Here is a 16862-nt window from a genome sequence, read left to right as displayed (position 1 = left end):
AAACAGTCCAGATGGGGAATGTTCCAATGCCAGAGAGACTTCCAAAAAAGCCTCTATCTTGACCCATGAAGCTGTGCTTGCAGACTGGGCCTCTGCCCAATCAACTGACCATCAGGAGCCTGCAAACTTGCCAGCTTTGGGGAGGTCAGATGTCTGCATGCAAAGGTGACAATTTCAGAACGAACCCCAGATACCCACATTTCTTTAATAAAGAATAAACAAACAAACAAAAACTGCTGGAAGGGAAAGATGTTGTTGATGTTTCTCCTCCCCTCCCCCATTAGGTACTGAAACAAAATGCCCTCCAATATTGATTCCTTTTAATTACTTAATTTGCTAATTTACTGCATGCCTGGAAACAGGCAGAGGACTAGAGAGAATCGAGAAGCTAAAAAAAAAAAGACCAGCCTTGTCACCAGCAATAAGTAACCCAGATAAGCAGAGATTAATACCAAGATTAAAACTAGAGGAACAATTAAGAAGTAAACAATAACCCAATTAAGAAAATATCAACAGCAAAGAAACAATCAAACAACCTAAACAATCAATCTAATCACTACCAAGAACACACCCACTAGCAGACAGGACAAGCCACACAAATGGTGAGCAAACCCCATTCCCTTCTAGAGCTGATAATGTGCCATGAGTCTCCAAAATTAAGAGGAATATAATTTGGAACTGGTCTAGAATCTGCCTCCCTTTCACATTATGGTGGAAATAACCAACAGTCTTATCGTCTTTATCCATAAGAGCTCTATGAGTTAAGAGAATACCAGTGCTGATTAATATAATCCTGTACAAGTAGACCCATTCAATTGACAGTGCTGCTGATGCCAATAAATAGCCCGGCAGATTCAATTATGCAGTTTTTGACCATCCTAACTTCAGCTACTATCTGAACTAGCAACTTGTTATGGAGGAACAATCATCTGTGCTCAGGTCTAGCACCATGGGAAGTGTGGATGGTTAGAGTAGCAGACCAATGTATGAAGAGGGGGGAGTAAGAAGTTCATTTTGGATTGAGATAAAGTAGATGATAAGGATTCTTTCTTGTATTATTAATATGGAGAGAATACTGACTGACTGCTGAAATGAGAGGAACTAGTAGTCAAATGGAGGAAGTGCAGGAATCAGATATCGTCCATTAGGCTGAATGACTGGATATCCAAGTTCAATAGAATAGGTAATGCCTAATGTCTTTGGACTGCTATGCTGCTTGCCCTTGTGATTGCTTCATGTACTGTGCAGGCATTTTGTTCTGCTTGAGAAAATATGCCTTGCCATTAGTTGCCGAGTTGCCCATCACAAAACTGCTGGGAAGTTGGGGCGGGGGAGATATTTGGATCATTTCGTCAACTGGTGTTTAAGGTTATCTAGAGCTAAAAGCTGTTTCTGACATGGTGGCCCCCAGGCCTACAACACATCCCTTCCACTCTGCGCCCTGCGCCTTCGATTCAGGGAGCAGCTCCTCTTCCTGTCCCTTTCCTACAGCTCTTAGGTTGCTAATGGAGGTGAGCATCAATATTTTCCACTTGTCAGAAGAATGGAGCATCAGAATGGAAAGGAAACTGTACTAAAATCAAGTTTCTTCCTCCCTTGGCTAGCAAATCTTGCTCTGATCCTCCTGACTAATCAAGTAAGGTTTATTCAGTGGGATTTTACAGAGGAGATGTACTCATAGCTAGAAGCAGTATACATCTGGTTGGAACAGAAAAAATGGTTCCTGTGTCCATGCATCTAGCAAACAGCAGTGTATTGTTTGACGTAGGGAGGTTTTTGAAGGGAAGATAATTTTTTTAGGTCAAAACAGCGTTATTTTGAAAAGCAAGAAAATGGAAGTGAATAGGATAATCATTCTTTCTTTAATCTAAGTAAAAACATCATTCCTTCCACTACACTGAATTGGAACTGAAACTTTGAAAATAAATCAGTATCATAGTGATGGAGCTTCAGCTAGGCAATCAAATTGTTTACTACTATACACCAGCAGAAAGCACCAATTTAATACTGAATGCTTGGTGCTTCCTTTGCAGTACTGGTCCAGACAGAAGAATTTGAAAGGGAGTAAGGTTATACTCTCCCAAATTGTAAGATATAAGAGACCATACAACCACAAGTTTAGGAGTTATAATTTGTAAGATATATGCTTTCAAACATGAAAGCTTCCTCTTTTCCCCCCACCTTGACTTCAAAAAAGAAAATTGAAAATTGACATCATAAAGATTCAAAAAGATGTATCTAAAGTACAGGTGAAGCACTTTTAAGGGAAACTATTTCATTTTTCCAGTAAATGAGATTTCATAAGCTGCAGAAAGAAATTGAAATGTACCAATAGATAAAAGCAGAAAGATCAGGAGAAACAGAATAGGGAATAAATAAATCAGGGATTTATCAATGCTAAATAATACATCACAGAGTAGCAGTAGATGAGTCCATTCTGGAAGGGCTTCTAAATTACTCATTAATGTACTTTCTCAAGAGAGAAAAATATCATCTGAAGGGTTGCTTCAAATGTAAATATAGATCTGATCATTGTATAACATCATTTCTTAAATGTTTATCTTGTTTTTCCATAAACTGCTACAAAATAGTTAAAAGCATTGATGCAAATAATAAAACACAGTAAATAGTTTCACAGTAATAGTATGCTACAACAGAAAACAAATGAAAAACATAAAAATAAAATATAAAATTATCTGTTAAAAGCTATTTATATCATATTGAAGATATACAAGTTTAAAAGGTGTATTGCTAATTAAAAAAATAAGTGTGAAATATAGCTGCACTCATTTTTATGTGATATTAATTCCTCCTTTTCTTAAGTCCTCTTAAGGAAGGCAGAACAGATTTGGAGAGTAGGGGAAATAAACAAAATCCATATCGGCACTGTATATCAATTCATAACAATTAGGGTTTTAAAGCATCATGTTTCTAAAACAAAACACAAGAAAATAAATTTGCTCAAGTGATAAGAATTGGTTGTTTTATTGATATCCTGAAGTAGTAGTATTGGATAGTTTATTTAAACTCCTTTTTAAATATCCTGTCCATTTGCTGCTAAAGCACCTTTCTGTTTAGCTTTTAATATTTAAAATTTAACAAATACAATATAAAAAAATTAAGTCAGAATCAGAAATTAAAATTGAAGTACAAAAGTATAACTTTCCAACAACAGCCTTCTGGAAAAATATTTTTTTAAAAAAAACCTAAACCCAACAGATGTTCCAGTATCTAGGTTCAGACAATGAAAATATTCTTCATCTATCTGAAAAATAATTCCATTCTCTAGGAAAGAAGATGGAGATTTTATTTTTTGTGACGTGTTTTTGGCTGTTCAATCAGCAGAGATTAAGCCAACAGGAAAATCTAGATGAAGAGAGATTTAAGACTTCTTTCTGTCTTTAAAAAAACCCTCTTCAATCTTCTTCCAATAAGAAGAAAGAGTAAATGGGAGGAAAGTGGGGTTCAAAAAGAGCACAGTACACTCCTGATTTCTATAATAAAAGAAATCCAAAAGAGGGAGAAAAAACACTTATAAATCCAACAAAATAAGACATATGGAATGATGAAGCAAGCTCATGAACCAGCAGTACTGGGAATCAGCTGCAGCTGTTTCTTCTATCATCACCTAAATATCAACAATATACATACCTAATTTCCAATCAGAAGTCTCAGTAGAAGAACATTGTTTAAAATAAGGCGTTAATAAATTAAGTAGAACAGCAGAACTCACATAATAGATCATGACTTTTTTATAACTCATAGTTACCTCCAAGGCCTTTGAGGTACAATACATTGGAGTCAGTGGTTCATGATTCCACTAAACAAGCCAACCTTGCAACAAAGTTCTTCTTGAAGAAGCAGCTATTTGGGAGTAAAGGTCAACTCTTGTAGTATAAAATGAAGAATAAAAATAAATTTTGAACTGAACCCCAGAAGATTAAATGAGGCTATTGGCTGTGACGATAATTGAGGCTCTGGATTTAGAATCAAAGCCTACTTCTATTTCAGTGGCGAGTAAACCTGCTCCTGTGGCTGTTCCTTCTCCCATCCCAGGACCAATAGATCCTTCCTAAAGTTTTGACAAGCTAAATCATTGTTAATTTTAGCCAATCTGGAATAGATCTGATGGAAGAGAAGCCTGCCTTACAAACAGATGAGTGCAGCGATTATGGTTCCGTCAATAATTAATAATGCCTTTCAGCATTTACACCAAGACAAATTCCTTGTGTGTCCAATCACACTTGGCCAATAAAGTACTCTATTCCAACTGGAGCTGAGGATCATTTAGCTGGCTAAGAAGATGTTGAAAGATCAGGTGAACAGGTAGCACTAATTTGCACAATTGTAGAGTATTACAACTAAAGCCTGTTAAAATTGTCAGTGAGGATCAAAATCAGAAAGGCCTTCAAAAAGAAGTCACTCACCAAGTGACTTACTGTATCAACTGTATTCACAGAGTACACCAGGTGCTTTTGCCATTTGCAATGGGATAAAACAAGTTTGAATGTTAGTCCCAGTTCTATTCAATCTGTTTTTCACTTTCATATTGTCATATGCTACCCATAGTCTGAAGGAAGTACCAGTTGGGCAGCATTCTTTGACTTTTGATGATTAAATATATGGACAAAGTGCCTCCCTACAGTCATTTAAGAAATTCTCTTTGCTGATAACTTTTGTTTAGACACACAAAAACAGTGATCTACAGTTGATACTGAACAAATTAATCAGTTGCTACTGTGCTCTTCAGCCTGAATATCATCCTAAACAAGACTGAAGTACCAGTAAAAGAGAATATTTGTAGAGAGAAGTTCAGCGGTGGACTGCTGCATGGTAGCATGGGTTCGGGCGAACCTGCAGTTGTGTTCACTGGCTGGGCCTGCCCACCCGCCCCTGCACTATCCATTCCATATATAACTTTTTGACTCATTCCCCCCGCCCACACTGCCCAGCTGGGTTCCGCACCACCCCTGCTGTACTCACCGGAGCTGTCTAAGTGGATTAACTGCATGTTTGAAGCTTCGTTTCACTCTCAAAGGAGCACGTGAGAGCATAGCGAGCATGCGAGCACTCACAACCAGTGAACCAGTTGGTAATGTAAGTGCAGCCCACCTCTGGAGAAGTTCCCTGAAGATGTGCACCAGCACAAGTTTGAAAGCTAGGAAGACAAAATCTCTGGTCCTGGTGATTGACCCAGATTGGATCCTGCAACATTATCCTGGGACATGTATATTCACCTTCATTCATGAGAACATTTGTAATTCAGAGTTGAATTGGTTGTTGAATTGATTGTGTGGCAGCTCCAGAGGTTTCTGGATGAAATGGATTATCTAGATTCTAGACCCTTTCCAGTCATGGTTCAGGCTTAGTATAGGATGGAAATGCACAGCTTGCACTTTTTGATGATTTCTGGTGAGAGCAGGATAGCGGTAGTGCTTGCTCTGCTTGACGTCTCTGCAGCTTTCAGTACTATCACCCATGGTATCCTTCTGGAATGGCTTCAAGGGTTGGAAATGGGAGTGTATGTTTTCCTGGTTCATTTTCTTTCGCTGATTGCTCTCTGTCAGTGTTGATAGGAAGCAAGAAGTCCAGCCCTTGTCTCCTACTTTGCAGAATGCCACAGGGCTTGCTACTTTTCCTGTCTTTGTTTAACAGCCATATGAAATGGCTTGATCAGATTATCCATCACCATGGGCTAAGGTAACATAAATATGCTGGTGACAGCTATTTGTTTCAACCCATGATGAGTTAATTGATATTGTGACTTCCTTCTCACAGTACTTGGAGGCTGCTAAGGGATGGATGGGGAACAATGGACTGAAGCTGAACCTGGCTCTGGATTTGAGCTTTGTTGGTCCATGGACAATTGCCATCTGTTGCTTTGGACGAGGTAGTAGTGCCAAGACAGATCCAATATATAATCTGGGAGTTCTCCTGGACGCAGGATTCCTATTCACGGTCACTCATCAAGGGGGGCTTCATGCACTGTGCTTTGTGTACCAGTTATGCCCTTTCCTGGACCAACAATTCCTTTCACAGTCACTCATACCCTAATCCCTTCCTGTCTTGACTCCCTTGAATCACTCACACCCTAGTTACTACCATTCTTGCAGTGGGCTTTCCATGGGCTGCCCTTGAAAACTATCTAGAAGCTTAAATTAGTTCAAAACGCAGCTTACTGCATATCTTTCATATTTTGTGCAAGCCTTGATGCTCACCTGTGTCATTTCTCCAGGGAGAGCTGCATTGGCTGCCAATTTACTTCCAAGTCACCTTTAAAACCCTACATGGCTTAATATTGGGTTACTTGAGCTTATCTTTTCCTAGTCTTATCTTTTCCTAGTCACATCTACCTAATCCATTGGAACGGGGAGGCAAAAATGCTATGGGTTCCCTCTTCTAAGGTTCATGTAGCAGGACCAAGGAGCAGGGATTTCTCTGTGGTGGCTACCTCCTTATGGAACATACTGGGAGATAAGATTAGCCCCCATTTTGACAGGCTTTTGCAAGTCCTGTAGACCAGGTTTTAATAAGGGTCTAGGGAAGCTAGAGTGGGGTAAAGCCCATTAAGTGGCTTATTTGACTAATTATTGTTGCCAGGAAGAGGGTTGTGGTTTTTTATTGCTTTTTATATTGTAAGCTGCCCAGAGTCACTGACAGTAAGTTGGGCAGCCATATATATTTTCTTAAACAAACTGGAGCTCCTAGTGCTCTCTCAACTTGGTTGTTTTCTTGCAGATGTGTCATTACCCAACTAGATAATATTATCAGTTCTAGAAGGGAGTGGGGTTTGCTCACTATTTGTGTGGCTTGTCCTGTCTGCGTGTGTGTTCTTGGTAGTGATTAGATTGATTGTTTAGGTCAGGGGTTGCCAACCTTTTGGACTTCAGGGACCACCAAACTCATAATTTTAAATTCCAGGGACTGCTAACCAGTTCTGTGGGTGTGGCCTAATTTGTGGGTGTAGCTTGGTGGTTATGTGGCTGGCTGGGCATGGCTTGTATGTAAATATTATAATATTTATATAAATATTGAACTTTATTAAAAAAGGCCAACTTTTACCCAAAATCAGGCAAAGAAGGCAGATTGAGTTGGTCACACAATCACAGATTCATTCAGAGATCTATCTATCTGCCATCGGCTAGTTCAGTCGATCACATAAAATTCACATAAAAAATAATCACATAAAAAACTCATAAAATTTGCTAGCAAGCATATTCACAAAATTAACTCACAACACACCATGTATGTAAATATTGAATTTTTTTTATAAAAAAAGAACAACTTTTACCCAAAATCAGGCAAAGCAGCAGGCAGATTGAGTTGCTCACAGAATCATTCATTGATCTATCTATCTGCCATCGGCTACCTGAGTCTGTCACGTAAAATTTTCTTGCCGTGAGTCTGCACTGAATAATAGAACCTTCAGTCCTGAGAGGTTCAGCTGTGCTTAAAAGTAGATCTAAAGACTAACTACAAAGCAAGAAATCCAACCATTTCCTGCTTCCTAGCTAATCTAAATCTCCCGGCACAGCAGAACAGCTGATGGTCGGTGGGGGGAGAAAAATAGCAACTTAGCAGGCCAGGTAAGGAGTGAGTGGGCGGGGATGGTTCCCGAGGGCCATGTGGGCAGCGCAGTCTTGTGTTTCTGCGCTGCCTGGATTAATTGCTTTGGGGGGGTTGCTCTGGGGGTGACATTTCTCTGCGGCCCATCAAAATTTTCTCATGGCCCACGAGTTGGCGACTGCTGGTTTAGGGTGTTTGATTGTTTCTCTGCTGTTGATATTTTCTTAATTGGGATATTATTTACTTCTTAATTGTTCCTCTAGTTTTAATCTTAGTATTAATCTCTGCTTATCTGGGTTATTGATTGCTGGTGACAAGGCTGGTCTTTTTTTTTTTAGTTTCTCGATTCTCTCTAGTCCTCTGCCTGTTTGTCCTACCTAGTGGCTGTTACAGTCATTACTATATGTTGTAGAGTACTCTTGTTTTTTCTTCTAGGGCCACTTGTTCTTTTGATTTATTTAAGATATTTTGGAGAAATTTAACTAGTTTTATGGTGCTATATGGTTGGAGTACATTTGACAGTTTTTTTCTGAAATGTTTAAAACTTGAAAGTGTTGAATAAATGGTTAGGACTGGTTCTCAAAATTTTGCCAGATAAAGCTTGCCACAGTCATGTAATTGTGAACTTAGCAACCAGCCCAGATTCCCAACCATTGCAGTCACGTGATTGCAATTTGTGATTCCCTGCCAGTTTCCTACAGTCGTAGGTATTTTATAATGTAAAGCAGTGTTATTAGATGGATGGATTAAATAACTTTTAAAAACAAGTGTGCTTTCTCGTTCTGTTGTCTTTCTCCCTAGAATAGTAACTGCTTTCATGATGGCTCTTTGCTTGTCAGCAATGATTTAAGCTCTTTTATTCTCAGGTTACTTTTCTGCCTTTACGTTTCTTGTTTGTATTTAGGCATATCTTCTCCTAATATTAGGAAGGAGAATTCCTATTATATGATGTAGCCCTTCTTTTTATGTGTTCGGTGGAATTTCGTTGTTCAGTTTTTTTTCTTGTTTTTCTTTTTTGTATTGGCAGGCGAAATCTTACAAAATTGTCCCTCATCTTCAGTCATATGCTTGCAGAAATAAAGGCAATCTTCCCTAATGCTCAATTCCAGGGTGACAACTTTCGTATCACAAAAGCAGATGCTGCAGAATTCTGGAAGAAGTTCTTCGGAGAAAAGTAAGTATCAGCTATATCGGGGTGTCAAACTCAAGGCCTGTGGGCTGGATCTGGCCTGTGGGGTGCTTAGATCTTAGACCCACAAAGTCGGCCTGCAGTGCCTCTGCTAGTGAAAATGGGACGCAGGCAGGGAACACCCTGTTTTTGTCCTGGATGGCCTCTTGCAGCACCCTGCCAACCAAAAAGTGCTGCTGGAGGCTGTCCAGGCTAAAATGGGGCACACAGGGTGCTGCAGGAGGCCGTATATCCCATTTCTCTCCCCCGGCCCGATTCAGGGAAGACAACTATAATACTGATCTGTACCTCCAAAAAATCCAGTTTGACCCCTGAGCTATATCAATATAGAAGCTAGTGGTTATTTCTCCAGACTATCTTTATTACTTTTTATTTCATTTACATTCACTCATGTAAATTGTATAATATTATCACAAATGACATTATTTGAAGTGAGCTACAAATTGAATAAATAAATGCAAGAAATAAATAAAATAAAATAAACAATTCTCTGCAGTGTTACACTTTCACATTTAATAGAGATTCCTGAAAAACTATCATTTTCTCTCTTCCAGTTAAAATGGACCATTTTGGTAGTAATTTAGAAAGAATGGTTGATGCAAGCATACTTCTCAAAAATTGCTAATATGAAGCAGACCTATGGAATTGTTTTAGAACCACAGGGTTATTGTTTGTCTAAAGAAACCTGCTCATGAAAGCTCCTTTAATCAACAAGTCTAATTGCCTTAAATTATCTTTGAAGCCATATTCGTTATAAAAATTTAGTTTGAAAATGCTTATTTGTTTTTTCTTTTTAACTTGAACACAGATATACACCAAATCAAACTCTCAAGACATTATGGTAATCAGACTAAAAACATATAAAGTATTAAATGCCTCTAATCCAATCAACAGTCTATATTTCATTAGACTTGAAAACGGTCTCTGGTATTCAATCTTATTTCAGCTATTTTATCTTATTAGTGTATTTTATCAAATGATATTTCTTTATAGAAACCTGTGATAGACAATTGACAGGAAAATAAACTTTTAATTATTACTAAATATAGAAAATTTGAAGATTTTATGAACAACACATAATTGAATTGGTTTGTTGTATATATCACAGGTCTTTACATAACGTGTGTAATTTACCAAAGGTTATGATGCAAATGTTGAAGATAAAATAACTTTGCAATAGGTAGTAAAATCATGTGTATGAATTAAGTAAAAATTTCAAAAGAAGCTATTGCCATTAGCAACAGAATCTTGGGTAACCACTGTAATGTGGCATCAGTGTTATATTAGTTTTACATTTATAAATAATATAGGTGATTTTGAGCCAGTCACTTTCTCTCAGCCCAACTCACCTCCTAGGTGGTTGTTGTGTGAAAATAGAGAGAAGAAGGCATATTAGGTGTTTGCCGCCTTGAGCGATCTATAAAAATAATAAAGGGGTAAAAAAAATCTAAAATAAATGAATAAAAAATATTTAGAAACAAACACTTATTAATAAGGAAGATTTTCAGAAGAAAAGGCAAAAGGCAGTATTAATTATTATCTACTGGCAAAAATTAAAACATAGATAGCAAAAAATAATGGAGAAACAACAAAAGACTGGCTCAAAGTAGCATAAATAAAAGCCAATCAATATTTTTAAAAAAATGGAGTTATAAAATAAAAAAATTAAAAGCAGCAATTAATACCAAATTACAACCATGCTTTAATGAGATAATGAAGCAAATATGCCTCTTTAGGGCATTCTGAATAATAGTAAATGAGTTTGATGTTAAGCTTCAAACAATTACAATCACATTTGGAATTGGAATTTGGGTTGTAAGTTGTGACAGTTGTAAGTTGTGACAGTTGTAACTACACAACCAGACCTGATTTTACATCTCTTGTTATGGTGGTCATTAAATGAGTTGTACAGTGGTACATCTAAATCACACAATCGTTAGCAAATCACACAAAGCAAATCAGTGTGAATCCATGCTCCTAAATGGAAACCAGCAAAAAACATTGTGGATCACAGCCTCATGACCACAAGACGCTGCAACAAATTGTAAATGTGGCCCAATTGGCAAGCACTCAAAATGCGATCATATGACCACAGAAAAGGGCAGCATAATATTTTACGATGGCTGAAAGAGCTCTATAGGCCATAAAGCACCCTTTCTAAGGTTGTAGTAACTCTGAACAGTTGTTAAATGACCATTCATAAATCAAAGACTACCTTTAATTAAAATAAATATAGTTAAATGTCATGCGAACACAAATATTAAATGTTGGGGTACATACACCAAAATTCTATTTTATGGTTTTGAATATTCCTTTAGTTGTGGATATTGAAGATGTAGGCAGGCTGCATTTGTTTACTTGATTTTTGCTTATCTTGGCTGATATAACTGATCATGTTAGATGCGGCCCCATTCAGGAAGAAATTTAATATCTTTTTTTAAGGGAGACCACTTGTCTTCCAGTTTAAATAAGTAAGCTAAAAGGCCATTTAGAGAAAATAACAACTTTCTTTGATAAGGAAGATGTGGTCTTAAATTTGCCTAAGATGTGTGAAAAAGCAATAGCTTTGTAAATCTAGACACATTTGAAAGAAAAATAAGTAACTGCTTTAACAGGCATTCCAAACAGGAAATTGGAATAAATTGCTTTGGTCTGTTGATAACTTTTGCCAGGAATTGTATATGAAGTATATGTTTTTGCTAGCTTGCTTGAACTTCCTAATGGCTTTTAATAACATTGGCTGTGATAATCTCCTAAATAAATCTAGGGTTGGACCCTGGGAGCACGGTTTTGCAATAATTCCATTCTCTTCTACAGTTGTTTCCAGAAAGTAATGCTATACACTGCTCTTTGACACCTTGGCTATTTGCCCATGATATCCTACACATTTCCATTTTCTCTATATGCTATAGAGGTATTTCTTCTTTTTTAGAACAAGGAACTAGCCACTTCCTAGTCTCCAAATCCTTGCTATCTCACTTGCAAGATGATTTGTTGGTTCTTAAATACTTTTATTAATGTGCTTGAAAAGAGTGAACAAGGTAAATAAGCAAATAGATAGCAAAATATTATTGTATTCTTTGACAATGTGACAAAATTAGTGGACCAGCGAAATGCTGTGGATATAATTTACTTGGGCTTCAGTAAGGCATTGATAAAGTAGACCATAACTTACTACTTGATAAGGTAGAAAAATGTGGGTTAAACAACATTATCACAAGATGGATTCGTAACTTGCTGACCAACTACACTCAATGTGTAATCCTTAATTGAACTGCATCTACATGAAGGAAAGTATGCAGTGGGATTCCTCAATGCTCTATGTTAGGCCCAGTACTCTTCAATATCTAAATAAATGATTTAAATGAGAGGATATAATAGGAACTCATCAAATTTGCAGATGACACTAAGCTGACAGAAATAGCCAATGCTTAAAAAAATAGGCTAAACACAGAAGGATCTTGGCAGACATGAACATTGGGCTCTATCTAACAAAATGATATTCAGTAGTGAGGAAAGTAAAATTCTATATTTAAGCAAGAAAAACCAAATACTCAGGAATAGAATAGGTGATCCCTGGCTCAATAGTAGTAACTGTGAGAAGGATCTTGGAGTCCTTCTTGACACTCGCTTAAATATGAGCCAGCAGTATGCTTCAGCTGCCAAAAAAAACCAACACAGTCCTAGGCTTCATTAACAGAATAAAGATTACGTGAAGTGTTAGGGTTTGACTTTTTCTAAAGTTAGTATCACTTTGTAAGACCACACTTGGAATATTGCATCCAGTTTTGGTTGCCACGATAAAAAAATATGTTAAGACTCTAGAAAGAGTGCAGAGAAGAGCAATAAAGATGATTAAGGAACTGAAAACTGAAACATGAACGGATGCAGGATATGTATATATATACATATGGATATGTATAGTTTAATGAAAAGGACTAGGGTCACAAGATAGCAGTGTTTCAATATCTAAGGGGCTGCCACAAAGAATGGGTCAATCTATTCTCCAAAGCACCTGAAGGCAGGACAGGAAGCAATGGATGGAAAATAATCAAAGAGAGAACCAACCTAGAACTAAGGAGAAATTTCCTGTCAGAAGGCAGCAGTGAAAGTTGCGAATGGCAATTACACAATTGCAGGATCCTGCCATATCATAATTGTGAGCCAATTGCCAAGCATCCAAATCATAATCAACATGATCATGAGGAGGTGATGATGGCCATGATTATGGGAACCTACCATAACTCCTCCTCATTCAGTGCTGTTTTAACTTTGGTCACTGAACAAGTGTTTATTCAAGATGGCTATTTCTAATTTAAAATGGTGTCTTATATAACATATATATTGTTTCCTTATTGTAGGACCATAGTGCCTTGGAAAGTATTCCGACAATGTCTTCATGAGGTGCATCAAATTAGTTCTGGTCTGGAAGCGATGGCTTTGAAGTCTACTATTGATCTAACATGCAATGACTATATTTCAGTTTTTGAATTTGATATCTTCACAAGATTATTTCAGGTAATTTAGTTAAACTGAAATAATACTGAACATGCGTTTCCATATTATTTGAACATAGCTGGATTTTGCAAATTTAAACAAAAGAACGGAAGAATTTTATATTTTTTCTGTCCATTTTTCCTGCTATGAGGAATTTTAAATTAGGATACCATTTCTTTTTAGTAAATTTGATATATTTTATGTTTTTCATAGCAGAGGTAATACAATTAACTCTATATTACTAGTTCTGTGGGTAACAAAACTTTCAAAAGGTACACATACAAATTTTTAAAAATGACCATTTGGAATAATGAATTCACATGAAAACATGAACTGATCTAGCATAATTATCTTGGCTTACTAAATCATGACTTATTAAGTTACAAATTAAATCCCATTTCCCTTCTCTATATGTGTTGCTTTCATTTCTTATTTTTAATTACTCCAAATTTTTATTCAGAACATGGAATTAGTTTAATCTAGGCATGATATGAATGTTAAGGGGTGAACGGCAGATTTATGAAAGCAGCAGATGACAGAAGCTGCCTCCTTTTCACAAAATAGTCCAAGGGGCTTGCAGTATGATACTGCTTTCATCATTTTAATGAAATCCTATATGTATTTCATTAGTTTGGGATCTCAAATTGGATTGTTTTAGCGTGAACTATTTCCATATTCAGATTCTTAATTCTTTGCACACTTTTAAGCTATTTTTTAAAATCTGAACATTATATTACAATGCCTTATTTTTTCACTGTAATTAACTTTAATTGGATGCTAACTTTGATTGGTAAGTATTACAGAAAATGTTTTCTTTATTCTTAGATGAAATTGAGGTGAAAATACAATATATTAAGTATATACATATAAATACATATTTTATATGTTTCACTTACGCTTAGCCTTGGGGTTCAATATTAAGAAACTGGAACTTCTTAGCTGTGACTCATCCTGGATATATGGCATTTCTGACTTATGATGAAGTTAAAGCACGGTTACAGAAATATAGCACCAAACCAGGAAGGTAATGAACTCAATATTTTTTGCCAATTTGCTTCAGTAGATTATGGAAGGTTGCCACTGGTTAGTCATGTTTCTGGATGGCTGGGAAATTATATAATTTAATGACATTGGACTACAACCAGCAACTTTTCAGTAAGAGATGATTTGGTTCAGGGGGATTGGAAGGAAGTAATTCAAAATCATAATAATTATCTTCATGAACAATATGTAGAAATGGAGGAAATTGTGAACATATTTAGCTAGGGGTCTGTTGAGAACAACTAGATTTTCTATAAAAAGAAAATGATTTGTGTTGTTGTCATTCCGAAACAGTGGTGATAGGAAAACTAGTGACATGGTGAACCATATCAAAACAAAAGCACTTAAAATAATGGTCATTATAGATAGGAATTGGTGAAACAGCTATGTAATAAGTCAAACTATTTGACAGTAAAGAAACTTTTTAAATCTTTATAATACTTTGTTAGTCAAACAGTTAAGTTACAGCTGAGTGCTGGGTATGATACAATTAAATTAAGAAATAGTTAGATTTCCATAAAGCTCAACATAAGATTTTATTTATCTACTCTTATAACCAAAGTGGAAAATACTGATAAATTTAGATTACACAAAATTCTAATTTCTCTTTTTTAATTTTTAATTTATTTTTATCCTGCCTTTATCAACTCTTTCATTCACTGTAGCATTGTCCTTTGTTTTACAGCTACATTTTTAGATTAAGTTGCACTCGACTTGGGCAGTGGGCTATTGGTTATGTCACTGGTGATGGAAATATTTTACAGACCATACCCCACAATAAGCCTTTATTTCAAGCTCTAATTGATGGCAGCCGGGAAGGATTGTGAGTATGAATTATTTATATATAGAAGGTATGGTTTGCTAATACAACAAGCATAAGTTAAACCAGGGGTGTCAAACGTGCACCAATGGGCCTCATACGGCCTGCACAGCCTGCACCCATCCTGGCTCTGCAAATGCAAAAACAATCCTGATACGCCTGCAATACAATCAGGTTTGACACTCCTGAATTAAAGTATTCTTGATCTGATTTGATTATCATAATTGTGAAATCTAGTTTCCCTTAAAGCATTCAACTGAGAATTTTTCTTGTGTCCCCAATTAGGGCAAACGGGACTAGAATGATGGCAACTGTGAAGTGAAATCAGCAGTGGAAAGTGAGGTGCAGTTAGTAGAGGTTCTATGTGGAAGACATTAAGAATATAGATCTTTCAATGAAAAACAGGCATTTCTGGAAGGGTAGCAGGAGATACTTGCATAGATGGTCTTTCAATATCATTCATTCAACGATGGTTCAAATTTGTGACGGTGTTGAATAAAGATAGTTACAACTGGTCATCACAATTCGGCCAAATGCAACTCCCAGTTACATTATCATGATCCAGGCACTTAGCAACCAGCCCAGATTTCTGCAGTCATAATTGCAATTTGTGAGTTCCTGCTAGCTTTCCGCAAGCAAGTCAATGGGAAGGCTGGCAGTAAGTCATGGCCATATGAGAACCTTGCTTAAAAACCCATGTAGTCTTTACTTAATGATGGCAACTGGAACTGCTGCAACTGTCATCACTAAGTTGTGCTACATGACATCAAGCTTTTCATTTAGCAATGGAAATTCTTGTCTAAATTACCATAGTAAACGGAAGACTATTTGTAATAGAAAAAGCAAAACGGTTCACTTATCATCTAAATATTCAATAGGTATATAAATGAAGAGCCAAACATTTATTTCCATTTCAGCTATCTTTATCCAGATGGACGAAGTTATAACCCTGATCTGACAGGACTATGTGAACCTATTCCACATGATCATATAAAAGTTACACAGGTATATTGTATGTTATTCACTTGAGTGTAATTCATTCATATCCATTAAGGACTTTAAACAGGGGGTGGGATTCAACCGTGTTACTACCGGTTAGGTAATTACATTTTTGCATCATTATAATTTAAAAAGAGTAAACACAGTTGATTGATAATAAATGGCTTCAGCCAACCATTAACCATGAGTGAAAGAAAAGTTTTTGTGTTATCATTTATAGTCTCTGAAAAATGGCCAAGAAATCATAAATTCTGCCAGTGTATGTAAACTTATGAACACAACTGTAACTCTCCTTCCCCTTTATTAGTTAATTCAGCCAAGGCCTTTAGCAGCTTCGATCTGATGTCTTCTCCTGGTTGTTCAGGTATTCCACGAAATCTTAATTGAAATTCTTTAATCTGAGCTTCCAATTCTGTGATCTCGACTAGCTCTGCCTCACACATAGCAGTGGTCTTCTCCAGACCATGCTCCATAGAATCTACTCTGGCTTTCTTCTGTTTTATCCTTTCAATCTTTAATTTCTTCCCAGAGCTCCCTTACAAGCTCATCAATTTTGGTTTCCAGCTTTGACCTGACATTTTGAATCTGTTCTTGCAATTTTAATGAAAATTCATCCATAAATGGCTTTAAAAGATCTATATCTCCTAAGAGTATCTGAGTCCATGAAAATTCTGAGTACGATTTTAAAATCCAATTTTGACTTGGCTAACCATACTAAGAAAATATTTGCCAAAATACCTCAGATATCTT

General features: G+C 36.5%; 1 protein-coding gene across 5 annotated transcripts in view; it reads left to right on the top strand.

Annotated features, from left to right (window-relative positions):
* CBLB (Cbl proto-oncogene B) overlaps window positions 1-16862 on the top strand; it is an 81840-nt gene that overhangs the window by 24298 nt on the left and 40680 nt on the right. For all 5 annotated transcript variants that reach the window (XR_015749796.1, XM_087966497.1, XM_026663957.2 and 2 more), the window contains 5 exons: window positions 8594-8740; window positions 13117-13273; window positions 14155-14276; window positions 14979-15116; window positions 16031-16118. Coding sequence is in view for 4 of the 5 variants with exons in the window: in XM_087966497.1 (XP_087822623.1) it covers window positions 8594-8740; window positions 13117-13273; window positions 14155-14276; window positions 14979-15116; window positions 16031-16118 (652 nt within the window). In the remaining variant the exon portion in view is untranslated. The remainder of the gene's footprint in view (window positions 1-8593; window positions 8741-13116; window positions 13274-14154; window positions 14277-14978; window positions 15117-16030; window positions 16119-16862) is intronic.

Source organism: Notechis scutatus, chromosome 5, assembly GCF_049901735.1.
Source record: "Notechis scutatus isolate UNSWTSFEM ecotype Mainland chromosome 5, rNotScu1.2, whole genome shotgun sequence".
In the NCBI taxonomy this organism is placed as follows: Eukaryota; Metazoa; Chordata; class Lepidosauria; order Squamata; family Elapidae; genus Notechis; species Notechis scutatus.
This window is presented reverse-complemented; position numbering and strand designations above follow the sequence as displayed.